The 17563-nt window shown below is 40.3% G+C and overlaps 1 protein-coding gene across 9 annotated transcripts in view; it reads right to left on the reverse strand.

Moving 5' to 3' along the window:
- LOC124116909 (myosin-11-like) overlaps positions 1–17563 on the reverse strand; it is a 65220-nt gene that overhangs the window by 19056 nt on the left and 28601 nt on the right. For 7 of the 9 annotated variants that reach the window (XR_007220319.1, XR_007220318.1, XR_006858194.2 and 4 more), the window contains 10 exons: positions 17452–17544; positions 15818–16003; positions 14659–15135; positions 12590–12659; positions 9769–9914; positions 9308–9460; positions 8568–8705; positions 7039–7122; positions 5883–5990; positions 1107–1142 (listed from right to left, as the gene is read on the reverse strand). Coding sequence is in view for 6 of the 9 variants with exons in the window: in XM_046478514.2 (XP_046334470.2) it covers positions 1107–1142; positions 5883–5990; positions 7039–7122; positions 8568–8705; positions 9308–9460; positions 9769–9914; positions 12590–12659; positions 14659–15135; positions 15818–16003; positions 17452–17544 (1491 nt within the window). In the remaining 3 variants the exon portion in view is untranslated. The remainder of the gene's footprint in view (positions 1–1106; positions 1143–5882; positions 5991–7038; positions 7123–8567; positions 8706–9307; positions 9461–9768; positions 9915–12589; positions 12660–14658; positions 15136–15817; positions 16004–17451; positions 17545–17563) is intronic. The other 2 variants (XM_046478516.2, XM_046478517.2) reach the window with 2 other exon arrangements.

Consider the following 17563-nt stretch of genomic DNA (forward strand, 5'->3'; position numbering starts at 1 on the left):
ATCACAAACATCTATATTTCAACAGCAGTTAAGCTAATAGAGCAGCAAAAATGGCAAAATAGCAGAATATTGACAGCAGCAAATAACCACAACAAATAACATATACAACAAGAAGAAATCTACAACTAAAACATAATTTATCCATTCCCATAGAAACATGAATCTAAATCTAAATTGCTACAAAAAAACAAAACAAATGGAACTCAAGAATAATCTATTTCACACACTAATGTAGAATCTAAAATATTCTATAATAAAATTATAAAACATGCATCTACTTATCATGTTTCTCTCAGTTTATACATGTAAACATTGAAGCTAATGAAGGGACTGGTCATTATTATAGGGATGGAGGGCCTGTGGTATCGGTCTTTAGACTGTATTGTTAATTGCTCAACATTTTATGCAACCTTTTTATTAACCATTTCCATTAACTCATAACCACCACACCCCCACACCCCTCCCCCAATAAAATGTATAAATAAATACATGTAACATTTTTCACCCCCTCTTTCCCCCTCCACATACACACACACTCTCAACACACAAATATATAATTTATATATAAAGAACTGTTATTTTTTCATCGTCCCGAACAATAGTTTCACCGATTACCCCTATTTCACTTAGCCATTATTCACCTCCCTCTCTCTCTCTTTCCTCTCACACACACACGCACACACATGCACACACACACATGCGCACACACACACATGCACACACACACACACACACACACACACGCACGCACGCGCACACACACACACGCACATGCACACACACGCACATGCGCACACACACACGCACATGCACGCACACACACACACGCACACACACACGCGCACACACACACATGCACACACACACACGCACATGCACACACACACACACACACGCACATGCGCACACGCACCTCCTGTCCTTAATCTAATTGGCCCACACACCTCAATTATTAATGCCCAGTCCCTACTTTAAAGTGACTATGGCTGCAGTACACATTACACACATCTATTACACTTGTTAGGTAGACAGACTGTGCATATATCAGTGCCGTCAGCTGAGCTTGAGAAGACAAAGAAAGAAGGGAAATAACTACAGTTACTTACTTTGGTAATTAAAGGTTGGAGAGAGAGTTCTGTAACCTTTAATATAAAGTTCAGGAGGAAATGAGTTGCCTCCCTTTGATCATTGAAATTTTCAAAAGCACTAACATCTCAACAAAGAAATGGAGGCAAGTGTTTCTACATATGAATACAAAACAAAAGATTCTAATACATAACAGAAGGAGACAGTGAACATTAAAATGAAGGACAATGTCTGAATATTTTCTTATATGAACGAGTACAAGTAAAATGAGTTCCATATTAACATATCTCTGTACTAACATGTATAGTTACAGCTTGTTCATGTAATATTTACATGAAGGAGATGGCATGTTGAGCCCATGATCATTGAACAACCTTACCACTTGCCATAGCGTTGTAAAATGTTTCTTGTTTGAGTAAAACAGGTTATTCAAATAGAAAAACCTGACTGAGTGAAGAATACAAAGTTAGATAAGTCCCCATAAATCTCAAAACAAGTTAGATCTTTTTCAATATTTGGTATCCAGAGTTTATCAAGATCAGAGGGTTATACTTAAAAAATATGGTCAGTGAACTTTAACAAAACATATATGCCACATGAAGTGTTTCTTGAATGACAAGACAGAACTACCTCCCTTCCATTATATCTCTACACTGGAGCTAATTACACTCTGCATCAACAGAAAGATAAAAAGACAAAGTTAAAGATAAAAGTTTTTCAAAATTTGATTTTATTCCAATTTGGGAAAGTTGGTGGATGATAAAAAATATTAGGATGTTAGGTTTATTCCATTCTACATTTGATTCGGTTGATCTGCAAACCAATTAATACAAACAACACTTTTGAAAAAATTAATTCTCAGGCTATCAGCATATTACATTACCTGAGAGAATTGTAACCTACCTCTAACAGTTATAGCCAGTCCAAGAGGTATAGTATCTCCACACTAGTCTACAAGTCATCTACAACTAGAACTGACTGTACATGACAAACCTGAGTTCCAATTCTCATTAGATAAGATTACATCATTGTTACAAGCCCACATTAATGAGGGTTTAGAGCTCAGAGTATTAAAGGACCAATCACAGCTCACACCTTGGAGGTCGTATGTAATGTATGTACAGTATGGGGCAGGGAGGATTAACACAAAGTATTTAGGGATTAACCACTGCTTTCTCACAAGTGTCGCAGTGCTGGAGGATATGTAATTGCAATTACTTACATGCTCATGCTAATCCTTAAAATCTGCTTGATCTTCTGTGTTAAGAGCTATCTGTCTAAGCGCAAGTCCTCAATCAACACATTTGGTTTGCGACATTATTTTTTTATGAACATAAACAGATGCTCAATTACATTACTTTTCGTAAATGTTATGACAAAAGTAGTTATTTTTTCTCAGTCTGTAATTTTACAGTTTTATTGAAAAGCAGTTATGAATAAAAATTTGATTTCCCAATATTTCAATACACACTACCCTCAAGAAAAGGGCACATATTTGTTCCTAAAACGCAAGGCACATATACAAAATTTGAGTAAAAGAGGGGCTTGATTATTTTTTTAGAAACTTAAACTTGAGGCAGTAAACCCAGCAGGATATCTCAGACATTAAAGTTAACATGCTTAGTTAGACTAGCCAGAAGCGGGGCGGTCGGGTAGCCTAGTGGTTAAAGCGTTCGCTCGTCACGCCGAAGACCTGGGTTCGATTCCCGACATGGGTACAATGTGTGAAGCCCATTTCTGGTGTCCCCCGCTGTGATATTGCTGGAATATTGCTAAAAGCTGCGTAAAACCAAACTCACTCACTCACTAGCCAGAAGGTGTTTGAGTCAAGTGAGTGAGGTGTGGTCGAGGTGTGGTCGAACACTACAGTACTTCAGTAAAATCACAACATGCCAGCATAATGCTGGAGGACAGGTCAAAATAGATGTTTACCACAGTGGAGAGCCGTGGAATATTGCTGACCAAGGACTATAATCTGAATGCATCTTGGATTTAACCCCTGACCAGTGGCACCTTGAAACTTAGGGCTCTGTTGTACAGTAACTAAACAAAATACACCACTTGGCGAAGCTCAGTAAAATCAGATCTTTCACTCCGATACAGTATTTCTGCATGAAGATCTGACAGCCCCTCCACAGGAGGTAGCTTCAACTGAAATTTCTCATCAGCCAATCAATGTCAAGCCTCCCTATAACAGTAAGTGAGTAAGTCGAAATTAAAGCCACATCGGCAATGTTTCAGCCACTGGAACAAGTTTACATCAAAATTAATTTCGAAAACCTATCATCAAAAGACAGTATAATCGCTGGTATTACATCACAGCTTTACTTAAAACTGGTAGGTGAATGTAAAACCAGACTTAGAGCAGGATACAAAATAAAAAACAGGTTACGGATCGCCAGCAATTAATAGTACGAGAAAACGATTTCCCATGAATGAGATTACCTGCTCAGCCCCCCATCTAACAGAGAGCTACATTCTACCATGTATGTACTCATGTATGCAATTGTTGTTACTGTTAATCCTCTACTGTTAATCCTCCACCTACTATATATATTCTGTACTAAATTCCTCATTCAGTCTTGCTTGACAACGGTATAAGGATCTGTACTGAAACATCGCCTTTGCAGTATTAAAGAAGTTGTTATCCATAAATTGTGTCTTCTTTGTGACATTCTACCATTTACCATTCTACCAATGTTAACAAAAGATGAAAGGATATAGTTGTCACAAAATATGATTTATGTTTTCAGCTAATCTGAGGTAAATGTCTAGTTAGTATATAAACAGCTAGGTCAATGTTTAAATGTCATACTCTATGTCAATATTGTCACATCAGTTAGAACATGCCTTTCTGTTTAGAGAGGAAAGTATGATTTTGAATTAGGTTTGAGATAATTCTACAAGAAACATTTCAGTTCTTCCTCAGTACCAGGCTTATTCATCACAAAGCTACGACTGATTCCGCAAGGAATAAATTAGTTGTTGCCTACATGTATGTTTACTTTTGAAGTCATAAAAAATAGGGCGCTTTTCAAATTGTAATTTTCAATTTTTATTTTGTAGAGCTGTCGAATCTATAAACAACTCGAACAAAAGTCTCATCTCATTAAACTGAGTTGGTTGGTTGTTGTTTGACATCCCACTCAGCAATATTCTAGCTATATGATGGTGGTCTGTAAATAATCGAGTCTGGACCAGACAATCCAGTGATTGACATCATGACCATCGATCAAAGCAATTCGGGTGACTTGGGTTGAATGCCATTGTGAACAGCATGTTAGTTATATCACGATGTGTCAGCTTTTGGGAGTAAAGCCTTACATGTTTGCCACTTACATGAAACCCACAAGCAGAGGTAGGGACAATAGTGCTGACAAGGGCTGGCTATCGATACAGATCATGGAGATAGATAATTGTTTACTAAATATCGATCAATTATCAATAAATATTGGGGAAGTAACTCTCAGCAAATACACAAAAAAGAGTCCAAAAGAAATCAACATATTTCACTCGACTGGTGAGTGGTGTCACATTTATGCAGGGATCACTTTGTGGACATTTGATATATAACAAAAACAGTTACTTTTCCACCTTCAGCAATTGACTACATTGACAATAACAAGTCGGTTTTGGTAAATCTAAACAGTATTTCATCAAAATAGTTTATGTAAGATATTATCGATGACACAATTTTCATATTGATAATCTTTTATATTTCTTCCCATTGATGGTAATTCCCATTATCGATCTTTTTTGCCAGCCCTAGTGGTGACAGAGACAGAAAAATGATCAGGGTGAAATGTGGGATTAAAACCGACTATCCAGGTTGTAAGGGATGGAAGTCTGCACAGCGAAGGGATGTGGAAGGGATTACAATGGGGATAAGAGACAATAACGCCTGGAAACTAAAAAAAACTAATCACAAAGACAATGTATGATCATACTTTTGTATAGCAGCTTTGTAATCTAAATAAACCTGGTACATGTGGACTGATCATATAACAGAAGGTACAATACATTTGATCGTAAATATAAATGTTAAAATGTAAAATGTAACGCAAATGTTAATTACGACTCTTACTGGTTTGTCTGACGATGATGCCATTATCTGTGACTAACGAAAGAACATATATCGTGAATCAGTGACATTTTAGCCAGTTTAGTAATTTAAAGTGACAGGACACCACGAGTTAGCCACCTGGTGGCCGTGTGAGGATTCAAACTGGTGTTTTTACCATGACGAATGAGCAAGTGAACACTGTAACCGCTAGACTGGCTTAGATTTCATCACATGTGTAGGCAACAAATGTTATTTCAAATGAATATGGAATAATGTTCATCAAATATATACTTCTTTCTATTTCACCAAGGACATCAGAAATGTCTTCACAGTGAAAAACGGATTCCAAAATGCAATTAAAATAAGATGGTTGAATTCAGATAAACTTCTGTCAGTTCCATTGACCAATATTATTTTCTATTTCTGTCACAAAATTTAAGAGCTAGAGAGGAATACCATGCGCCATGCAAAAGAACACACTCATAAACAATGAATAGAAAATAAAGAAAACAACATATGGATAACAGCCACATCAAGAAGGCTTTCTAGAACAAATATCTCACAGAAAACAAAAAAATATTGCAAAGTCTATTTTGGAAAATGTATTAAACAAATATAAAAACCTTATTGATAATATTGATTATTCAAGTGTTATTTATCACATCACTCAAATGCTATTACCACTGGAGCCAAAAAGCCATAGCTGCATGTAACAAGCTATCTGATTGGTTACCTTCAGTTCTGCAGTTTCTGTCCTATTGTACAGTGATTTCATGGTGGCCTCCTGACTGGCGGAGGTCTGGGCGTACACATTCTCCGCCTGCCTTGAGCTGCTACTTCTCTGTCAGAAGGAGTGAGTGAATGTTGTTTAATGCCACAGCAAGCAATGCTCCTGCTCGATCACATCTTACATGGTCTATATACAAGTACTTGGAACTCTCATAAGGCTTTGAGGTCCAGGGCCCACTTGCACAAAGCAATCTTAGCGCTTAGATTATCATAACTCCCATACTTTAACATAGGCTTACGATAGGCTTAGCGCTTAGATCGCTTTGTGCAAATGGGCCTTGGACATTCAAGAGGGTGCCAAACCCCCCCCCCAATTTGAAATTAAAGAATTATCTAAAAAAGGCACATAGTGACAGGGCTCATAAGTACCCCTGACTTCGACTCCAACATATTTCTAAGTTCAAAAAATTAAAAAAGCAATATTTTCTCATAAAATCCACTTATCGAAATCAAACTTTGCACTGCCCCGCTCCTATTGGTATAGAAATTGTACTCCGAATTGGAAAAAAATCCATAAAGTATAGTTTCAAGTTAAAGGTCGCATAAATGTTTAAGTTAAAAACTTCTAAGTTTAAAACATGAAAAAAATCTTCTTTTTTTCAGAAAATAAACATATAACAATCAAACCTTGCACTGCACCTCTCCTATTGGTATAACACCGGTATATGCCTGCCCTTTTAGATCGGGGGTATAAAAATAAAATATTTGTAGGATTTGTTAACTTAAACAGTCATTATATTTTAAAATGTTGAATCTGCATACCAAATACCATTTAATTTGTCTCCTGCGTACCACATTGCTGAATCTCAACTACCCTCTAAATGGACCCTGAGTCCCACATACCAAAAGGGGGTGTCACAGGACAGTCTCGTTCAAATCGGGTCATTGAGTGACCACTGTACCAACAGATACAAGTATTGGTGATGCCTTATGCTAACTATAGATGGAGAAATTAGATTGCATTTCTGATCAGAGAAGAATCCAATGGGACTCGCAGTGAATATTTGCTTCCACTTTGAATGTTATGCACAGAGGACCATTGTTTCATCTGCTTTAACATCTGCTGAATTTCATCTAGAACACATAAAGCTCTTCCTCACCCTATCCAGTTCATCCTCCAGACTCCTCTTTGTGTTCTCCAGGTTGGCGTTCTTCTCCATCAGCGTCCGGACCTGGCTCCATACCTTGACAAGCATGGAAAACATCTAAGGGCAGAGGTCAAGGTCACACATCGAACTAGGGTGGTCATTGAAAATCAACTTATTGCCATCATGTAGTATCAAAGCCAAAATGTATGTGCAGGCTTTCGGTAACTTAGATACTCAGATCGGGTGGGGCCTGATCAGTACCCAGAGGACTACCCGGACCCGTTTTTAGTCACATGACATATCGTTTCATGACAATAACAATAAAACTGCATAATTACACTACAAATCACTAATGTTTGCATTTCTTTCTGACTATGCACCCAATCCTTCGGACTTCTTTTATTTGAGTATAGATGAAGCTTCAGTCAACTTCAGTGTATGCTTGATCAGATCGTTTTACACATGAATCTAAATAGGTCATTTTCTACCCAACTCTGTGACATACAGCAGGTCGGGTAATTGGGGGGCAAGTACCCGGGAGGTACATTTGGACTCCTCCCAGCCCTGGTAAGTTGATGCTGCTGTCAGCCATTTGGAAACAATTTCACAGCAGCAGAAAACAATAACCACACTGTGAGTGAGTGAGTTTGGTTTTACGCCGCTTTTAGCAATATTCCAGCAATATCACGGCGGGGGACAACAGAAATGGGCTTCACACATTGTACCCATGCCGGGATTCGAACCCGGGTCTTCGGCGTGACGAGCGAACACTTTAACCACTAGGCTACCCGACCGCCCCAATAACCACACTGAGAAAAGGACACAGCTTGTCCACCTTCACCTGACCAGACCTCGGCCCCAACAAGCACAGCCAACCTTGGTCACCTTCACCTTCTGACCAGACCTCGGCCCAAACAAGCACAGCCTACCTTGGTCACCTTCACCTGACCAGACCTCGGCCCCAACAAGCACAGCCAACCTTGGTCACCTTCACCTTCTGACCAGACCTCGGCCCAAACAAGCACAGCCTACCTTGGTCACCTTCACCTTCTGACCAGACCTCGGCCCCAACAAGCACAGCCTACCTTCGTCACCTTCTGACCAGACCTCGGACCAAACAAGCATAGCCTACCTTGGTCACCTTCACCTTCTGACCAGACCTCGGCCCCAACAAGCACAGCCTACCTTGGTCACCTTCTGACCAGACCTCAGGCCCAACAAGCACAGCCTACCTTGGTCACCTTCACCTTCTGACCAGACCTCGGCCAAAATAAGCACAGCCTACCTTTGTCACCTTCACCTTCTGACCAGACCTCGGCCAAAACAAGCACAGCCTACCTTGGTCACCTTCACCTGACCAGACCTCAGGCCCAACAAGCACAGCCTACCTTGGTCACCTTCACCTTCTGACCAGACCTCGGCCCCAACAAGCACAGCCTACCTTGGTCACCTTCACCTGACCAGACCTCGGCCAAAACAAGCACAGCCTACCTTGGTCACCTTCACCTGACCAGACCTCGGCCAAAACAAGCACAGCCTACCTTGGTCATCTCCTGGTCAAGGGCCTGGTTTCTGTTCTCATAGTCCGTCCTGAGTTTGACCTCGGTGTTGAGTTGGGCCTCGAGGCGGTCAACCGTGGACCTGCTCCTGGAAGTGTCGCTCTGCTGCTTCAGGAGTTCCTGCAGGGAAGTAGGTACCATTTCACACATGTCATGGGACAAACTTATACACACTTTATATTTTACGCATCATGCATATTTCATGACAAAAGAGCAGTTTCTGATCAGGATCAGTTTTGTTTAATAGATTGTTTTGGTCAATATGTCTATATTCAGAAGGCAAAAAGAGATTTTTAGCCAATGTGACCAGTGTTGATTTGAGGTTAATTTCTTGTGAATAAATGTTACAAAAAGAATACAACTGTATATAGCTGTACAACCTGTTCCCCCAGCTATACACAACAAAGTGGGGACCGACCTATTCCCCCAGATATACACAACAAAGTGGGGACCGACCTGTTCCCCAAGATATACACAACAAAATGGGGACCAACCTGTTCCCCCAGCTATACACAACAAAGTGGGGACCAACCTGTTCCCCTAGCTGTACACAACAAAGTGGGGACCAACCTGTTCCCCCAGCTATACACAACAAAGTGGGGACCAACCTGTTCCCCTAGCTGTACACAACAAAGTGGGGACCAACCTGTTCCCCCAGCTATACACAACAAAGTGGGGACCAACCTGTTCCCCCAGCAATACACAACAAAGTGGGGACCAACCTGTTCTCGTTCCCTTAGCTGGCTCCTCATGTCCCTGGCCTCAGCGGCAGCAATGTCCAACTTCTCCGTCAACGACGCCAGCTCCTTCTTGTGGTACAACTTCACCTCCTTCAACTCCATCTCCCTACGCGTGATGGTGCTTTCGTACTTCGCCTGCAACATCATCAACATCACTGTCATCCCCATCCTCATCACTACATAATCATCACTGTCATTGCCATTACTGCAATCTCCATCATCTACAAGTCGTTTTCACCAAGGTCACCATGAAATAATTATCGCTGTCATATTCATAAAAATGAATCAGAATTAAGATCAGTTTAATTATACGATTATCACCATCACCTTCAGGAAATCATAGTCGGAATTGCCATTTTAATATCATAATTTGTATTATCATCAACATCATCATGAGAGACAGTTCCCACATTTGAGGAGTACTGCCTTCCCTCCCCACTCACCGACTGTCCGACCCCATTGGCCTCCAGCTTGAACACCCGAGTCTGATGTGTGTGGAGCTCCTCCCGCAGCTGCCTGTTCTGCTCGCGGGCCACGTCCAGGTCCGCCTCCAGCTGCTGGATGTAGCGCACATTCTGGCTGTGCTTCTCTGGAGGGAGGACGTGACTTGCGTTAAACACAAACTTGCACAGTCTTTCAGCTATATCATGACTTTTCAGGTTGTCAGACTTTAGTAATGCAATTTCATAAAACCACAAGCATGTGTAAAATACTGACAAAGTTCGAAACACAATCACGGCAAACATGGATTTGTAATCAGGACCATACGTTCCTGACATGCCCAAGGGACAAAACTCTGTATCTCAGACGACTGGGCCATCCTGGACCCATATTTCTCCGGAGACAGGCAGGGAATGTGATGTCACATCCTCATCAGGATAGGACTGTTTATCTCTGCAGTATATCTTACCTGTTTAGTGTGATTGGTTCAACAGTGATCTTGTGATGACCACAGACATGCACTTTTTTTTATCTTTTATGCGTTAATCATGCTAATTTTGAAAGTATGAGAAAAGAGAACTGTGTTGAACACCATAGTCTGTAATGTTCCAGCTACAACCTGTAACTAATTGCATCTGCGTCAGACAAACCAGTGGTTGATAGCATGAACAACAATCAATGCTTGTATGGTACAATGACACACAACCAACCAGGTAACACATTGTGGACACTGTCTTCGTTTAAAGATGCATTCTGGAATTCAAAGTATGAAGAAGACATTTACACCTTCCATGCTTTTACCAGTCCACCTTATGTGTATATAATATGTGTATAATTTCCATGGGATGGTTGCATTAGAGCTGGGATGATTCACAATACTGAAGTCCTGATGCATGACAGATCGTGATATAGAAAGAATGACACAACTGATGGTCATAACCCATCTTTCAGTGTGGAAATTCAGAAAACAATAGAGCAATGTGCTGAAATGACTACTCAGCCAGTCAGGATCAAAATATTAACCATGTAGCATTTGATGAACCTACGATACCTCAATGTATCAGTGAATCGTTCCACCTCTACATTACCAGGCTAAGTCAATAAACTTCCGTTAATTTGATCATTTTGTTGTTTAATGCCACACTCAGCAATATTCCAGCTCTATGAAGGCACTCTCTGTCAATAATCAAACCTGGACAATCAGAGATCGATATTATGAGCAACGATCCACACCATCGGGGTACAATGACACCCAATCAACCAAGTCACCAAGCCTGACCACCTGATCCATTTGGCCACCTCTTACACTGAGCAGAGGGTGTTTCTAACCTATTCTAACTGGGAATCCCCAGGGTCCATTAAACCTGAACAGTTGACATTAAGGAACACAAACCAATACAACGAACACCAAACAAGTAGCAAAGTTAAACATTCAATATAAACTCCAAGACACAAGTCAATCTACTGATGTGTGTGGCCAGTCTTTTTCTTCTGGATTACGTTTTTCAGAAATACTGCTTAGTTTGTTTCAGTAATCCCTTGTCATTAAATCACCAAAATAGTCACAATATTGTGCCTATGTGTTATCAGATTATTTTAACCTCCCACGTAGATTTCGGTAGCTTCCAAATTATCCCATCTTCGATTATCCAGGGTATTATATCTCCATGATGATGGTAAACACCTATGGACCACTTGCACAAAGCAGTTGTAGTGCTGGGACAGTTGTACTCCTGTGCCTATCATCGGTTCCTGTGCCTATCATCGGTTCCTGTGCCTATCATCGGTTCCTAATAGTGGCAGTGCTGAGACTGATTTGTGCAAGGGGACCCTGGTCCAGTTCTTTACCAGAACTCCCAGGTTTCATGGCACAATGCCAAAGAATGCCATCCAGTCAAAATCTATTCATGTTTGAGTGAGTGAGTGAGTTGGGTTTAACGCCGCTTTTAACAGTATTCCAGTTATATCGCGGCGTGTCAGCTTAATGTGGGAGAAAAGCCCCAAGTGATGCAGGTCTCAGATGTTTACCACTTCGGTGAAACCCACGAGCACGGGTATGGTGCTGACAAACCTAGAAACATAATCGGGATTCGAACCCACAATCATAGGTTTCTGGCGTGCCCAAGGGACGCAACTCTGCACAGCGAATCGCGGTTGCATAGGACGACTGGGCCACCCGTGCCCCCTATTCATGTTTGAGATAAATTCTACAACTGGTTGGAAGATGGAGAGACAAAGCTAATACACTGGACAATCCATAATGAAACTGTGCACACTTGGCCTTTTGACAAACCAACTGAAGAACAGTTTTTCTTGTTAAAGGAAGAAGTTGTTTCTGGCCATACAGATCAGTACAAAATTCAGTGTTTGAACAAACATTCCAAACAGTAAATGTGAAGGTCATGCACAAGCAATCAACTCATTCAATAAACAATTAATGCAAAATCTGCACTGAACCAAAAAGCATGTGTAGTTATATTCCAGATTGTATATATCTTTACAGGTTATATATATGAGAGTAAAGCCAGAATTTCACAAATGTGAAACATAAGTAAAATCCAAATTACAAACTTGTTTTAACTTCAAGAAAATTTATAAGGAAAGTACATCACAATGAATTCAAGCAGAAATTGATTTCCTGTCAATTTTTTAGGACATAAACAGAAAACAGTTATCACATGGATGATTCCCATGGATGAGGGATTTGAGATTCAGATGAGATTTTGATTATTTTTTCTGATCATGACTGATGATTCTATGAAAGCCGACTGACAAAATGCTTGTTGTGTTCAATCAGATGGTTAGTATAAACTGGCCACACACCTGTACCTCTCTGTCTCTCTGTGTGGAGCTCATCCTTCAAGGTGTCACATTGTGCCATGGTCTCAGACAACTGAACATAACACAGGCAGCTTGCAGTGAACAACTCGGTGACCAATACAACATGCATAGTCTTCTTGTAATATAAATGTCAAAATAGTGGAGTGAACACTAATCAGGGTGTAATTTCATTTACAATGTGAGTAGGGCCAGACTAATTTAATTCCTGTTTTACAGATTTTTAACCCCCAAATTCCTAAATACAGGAGAGAAGAATTATCAGAATTAAACTTTTCAGGATAAAAAAAAAAATTGCTGCACTGTGACTAATTTCTTGTGTGCAATACACACTGTTTTGGGTTAATTGGGTGCCCTTGATAGGCAAATTGGGAAATATTGTTATCTTGTTCGAAATTCGGATTTTTATTAAAGTTATTTTTTTCTTAAATTCCGAGGTATTTAAACATTGAATTTCACCATTGCATTCAATGCAATAATGTTATACAAAGCATTTAAGCCTCGTAATCTATTTTGGTCATGTTTTCAGTGAAATAACAGTCGTGTACCTTTCATGTTTTTAAATACAATTTGGAAATTTTGACTGATATTTGCTGCAGATTTAGGGTTAAATATCAGCCTCTGAGCAGGTCAGGATAAATCCTGAAATAATGCATAACTTGGTTGATCGGGAGATACAATGTTACTAAACACTCTTGTTTCCCATTACAGACCTCTGTGGCCTATTTGTTTTGAAATTACTAACTAGGGACAGGTGGACCCATAAAACACACAGTTAAATTGGTCTGGCCCAATGATCATTCTTAAAATTCTTGCCATGCTATATAAAATATGTAACATGCTGTATCCATGGTAAAAACATTGATTTAAATGCAAGACCTTGAAATTCTGCTGACTTGAATTCCTTGGTTCAAAACCTATAAAATCTTTGAAGATCAAGAGTACATCTTTTTTTGTATTTTGTGACCACCAAAATCTTATAGGTAATATTTTGATACAGATATAACGTTTTCCCCCAAAAATGGTTGACAATTTCTTTCAAATAGATTCTCTAATTAGGAAAAGGAAAACATCAGAAACTGATGGGCTAAACAAAAATACAATTTAAAACAAAAATCCAAGGACAAGTGACTTGTTCTTGTTTCAACTGAAGTAGAGAGACAGCAACTGATAGTCTTGAAGGTGTTTGTCACGCTGAGAAGGCATGCTGCAACCTCATGCTGCATACTGAGTGAGATACAAGACAGTGATGAGTGATTGAGTGAGTTGGGGTTTATGCCCTTTTTCACAATATTCCATCAATATCACAGAGGGAATCCACAAATTTGATTGTTGGGAATCAACCTGACGATTGAAAGCTGTAACCGTCAGGGTACCCCACCGCCCACATCCATTGATAATCTTGCCTATAATCTCTTTAAAAAACAGATCTGTTATCCAATATGATACCTCTCTGTGAATATCTGACAGACTCTTCATGGGATGTCACATTGAAAGAGCCTGAGCTTACTCTGACAGCCCTTTCTGACTGAAGCATGCATAGGTTCTTGGGTCAATCAGACATCAGATTTCTACCATTCTGGTTTATCTCTACCTCTATTTGCAAATTTCAATCATAACAAAAGATTTTCTAACACAAACCCCTGGCACACAGAAGCAAAGGGTGTATACAATATCCATAACAATATCTTTGCTCTGCAATTACTATTTTTCATTTAGAACTGACCATTTATGTTCGTTTTTGAGATGAGAAATGAGATATGCTGCTGGGAATACTTCCATGGTTTGTACTGAGAATCAAACCTTGACAATGATCAAGTGATTAGAAAGTCCACCTAACACGACCTCCTTTGGAGAGTCTGTCAGCTCTTCACACAGACAGATATCGTATTGGAGTAAAGACCAGGGCCCCGTTCCTCAAAGCGATCTTAGCGCTAAGGTGAGTGTAAGTCCTGTACTTTAACATAGGCTTACGATCATTGTAGTGCTAAGATCGCTTTGAGGAATGGGGCCTTGATGTTATAGTGATCATCTTGCCCCCCAAACTGTCCTACCTTTTTGGCCATCTCTCTATTATCCAGCTCCAGTTGTCGCGAGATTTCTTCCACAGTCTTGATCCTGTCCAGATGCTTCTGTCTCTCCTCCGAGCCATACTGATTGGCTGTCTTTGCAAGCTCCGTCTCCCGTTTACACCCATCTCGCTCACGAGTCACAGCCTCAACCTCCTGTCTCAACTCCAGCATCCGAGATTCTACCTCGTCGCGAGAACTCACCACTTGAGCGAGTTCTTTCTTTGTCTCGGCAAGTTGGGTTTCAGCATTTTCAAGTGACTTTTCAGCATGCTGGAAGTCTCGCTCCAGCTGCTCCAGCTTCTGATTGGATGACCGGAGATCCTGTTGCAGCTGCTCCAGCTTCTGATTGGATGACCGAAGATCCTGCTGCAGCTGACTCACCTTGTTGGAGGAGGTCTGCAGGGCACCGAACGTCTCCTGCAGCTTGGCATTGGAGAGCTCCAGGCTGGTCTCAAGCTCCTGTCAAGAGTGAGTGAGTGAGTGAGTGAGTGAGTGAGTGAGTGAGTGAGTGAGTGAGTGAGTGAGTGAGTGAGTGAGTGAGTGAGTGAGTGAGTGAGTGAGTCATCGAGTGAGTGAGTGAGTGAGTGAGTGAGTGAGTGAGTGAGTGAGTGAGTGAGTTGGGTTCAACACTTTTTGAATAATCATTTTACTTCAATCGGTTGAGGCCAGATAGATTTGTTCAACTCATTTTAGCCATACTTACGTTTTTGATCATGTCAGAAGTCCAAAACTTGCAAGTTTAAGAAGGAATCAAAGGCTCACACCAATATTTAAAAGTTTTCCACAACTCCAAAAACAAAAGCTAAAGCACTGTGTTGCGTCAGGTAAGTATAAAAACATTGCATTTAATCAGAAATGCTCATTTTTCAGTGGGCCAAAACGGCTTTTATCCTATCTCTTCCTTTACATCAACAGTTGTTCTTATTTGACTCTCCCATGCACACCAGCAGTTGAAACAAAAGGATGGCATTTGGCCACTAAAAATGAACCCTGAAAAGACATGTATAATTCGCATGAACATTTTATAAAGTTAGAATGCAGGAACTCACATATAACTCTCCACCCTTCAAGATTTTGGTCAGGGCGTGGTGGCTATTCTTTTCAGCCTCATTATTTCATATGAAAAACTGCATACACTTACAGAAACATCTTTGGAACTATCATTGGTACGGTTGTCCCCGTCGATCATGTCCTGTGACTTGTGCACGTTATGACCATTGGTGTTGACCTGGATTGGCGCCGGCGCCGGTGGCATCATCTGCAGCTGGGATAGCGTCTCCTGCTGAATCCTTGACTCCACCTTCAACGCCTCCAACTCTGCTGCAGCCTGCAATATGTTTGTTTGTTGTTTAATTCCACATTCAGCAGTATTCCAGCTGTATCAGGCACCTGTACATAGGCGGGTCTGGACCAGACAATCCAGTGAGTGATATGAGCACGGGTTACAATGAAATGCATCAACGAAGTCACAGAGCCTGACCACCCAATCCATTGGTCACATCTTACGACCAGCATAGGTTGCTGGGTTGTTGGGGGTTGCACTATGTGGGGGATATTACAACATGACAGAGGACAACCCAAGCAACTGATGCTCCACTTGATGTCAGATTTATACCCCCAAAATTCCTAAATACAGGAGAAAAGAATTATAAGAATTAAACTTTTCAGGATAAAAAAAATATAATTGCTGCACTGTGACTAATTTCTTGTGTGCAATACAAACTGTTTTGGTTTAATTGGGTACCCTTGATAGGCAAATTGGGAAATATTGTTATCTTGTTCGAAATTCGGATTTTTATTAAAGTTATTTTTTTCTTAAATTCCGAGGTATTTAAACATTGAATTTCACCATTGCATTCAATGCAATAATGTTATACAAAGCATTAAGCCTCGTAATCTATTTTGGCCATGTTTTCAGTGAAACAAAAGTCATGTACCTTTCATGCACCTTAATTATAACAGCATGAATTGGAAAATGGTTTTAAATACAATTTGGAATTTTGACTGACATTTGCTGCAGATTTAGGGTTAAATTATCAGCCTCTGAGCAGGTCAGGATAAATCCTGAAATAATGCAATAACTTAGTTGATCGGGACAACAGTCCAAATTGTCAGTGTTGCAATAAATTTTTAGTTGTTGGGGGTTGCACTATGTGGGGGATATTACAACATGACAGAGGACAACCCAAGCAACTGATGCTCCACTCGATGTCAGTTGATATCTCACTGACACATTACCGTATTCGACGTAATAAGCGCCCAGGGTGCTCTCAAAATTAGAAATAGGGGGCTCTTCTTAGAATAATATTTTGGTGAAAAATTCAGAGTTGAATGATAAATTTCATGGTTTATGCTGACAGACGGAAATGTTTATGTATAAACAAGGGTGCATATAACACACGAGTGCATATTATACACGAATAAATAAGTCTTGTGCACATTGAGCAATCGGAAGGGGTGCTAATAAGGATTGTTCACTGGCAAATTATTAGCAAATATCGCTGTGGGCGCTTATTACATCAAATATGGTTGTTCACTAAATCATGCTGAACAAGTCATCCTTTTTTAAGCCATATCATGGACATGCTTCACTTTATTTACTTGGATTATTATCTGACAAACACAGCTGAATTGCCTTTGGTTACACAAATTTATTCAATATATGTCCGCCTCTGCTTGTGCAACATTAGCATTATTCATTTCTTCTTTGTTCTACAGTTGTGGAATCATTAAGCGGGTATGTTTCCATGGCTACCAGAGTTTCTGGCCTCCTACCTGTTCATACTTCTCCTGTGCTATCTGCAGCTCGTCCTGCGCTGTGAAGAGATCATCCTGCAGCGCCCTGACTCGGGCCTCCAGAGACTTCACCTAGCAAAACAGTAGCGAT

This window comes from Haliotis rufescens, unplaced genomic scaffold, assembly GCF_023055435.1.
Source record: "Haliotis rufescens isolate VD_foot unplaced genomic scaffold, xgHalRufe1.0.p SCAF_13, whole genome shotgun sequence".
Lineage (NCBI taxonomy): Eukaryota > Metazoa > Mollusca > Gastropoda > Lepetellida > Haliotidae > Haliotis > Haliotis rufescens.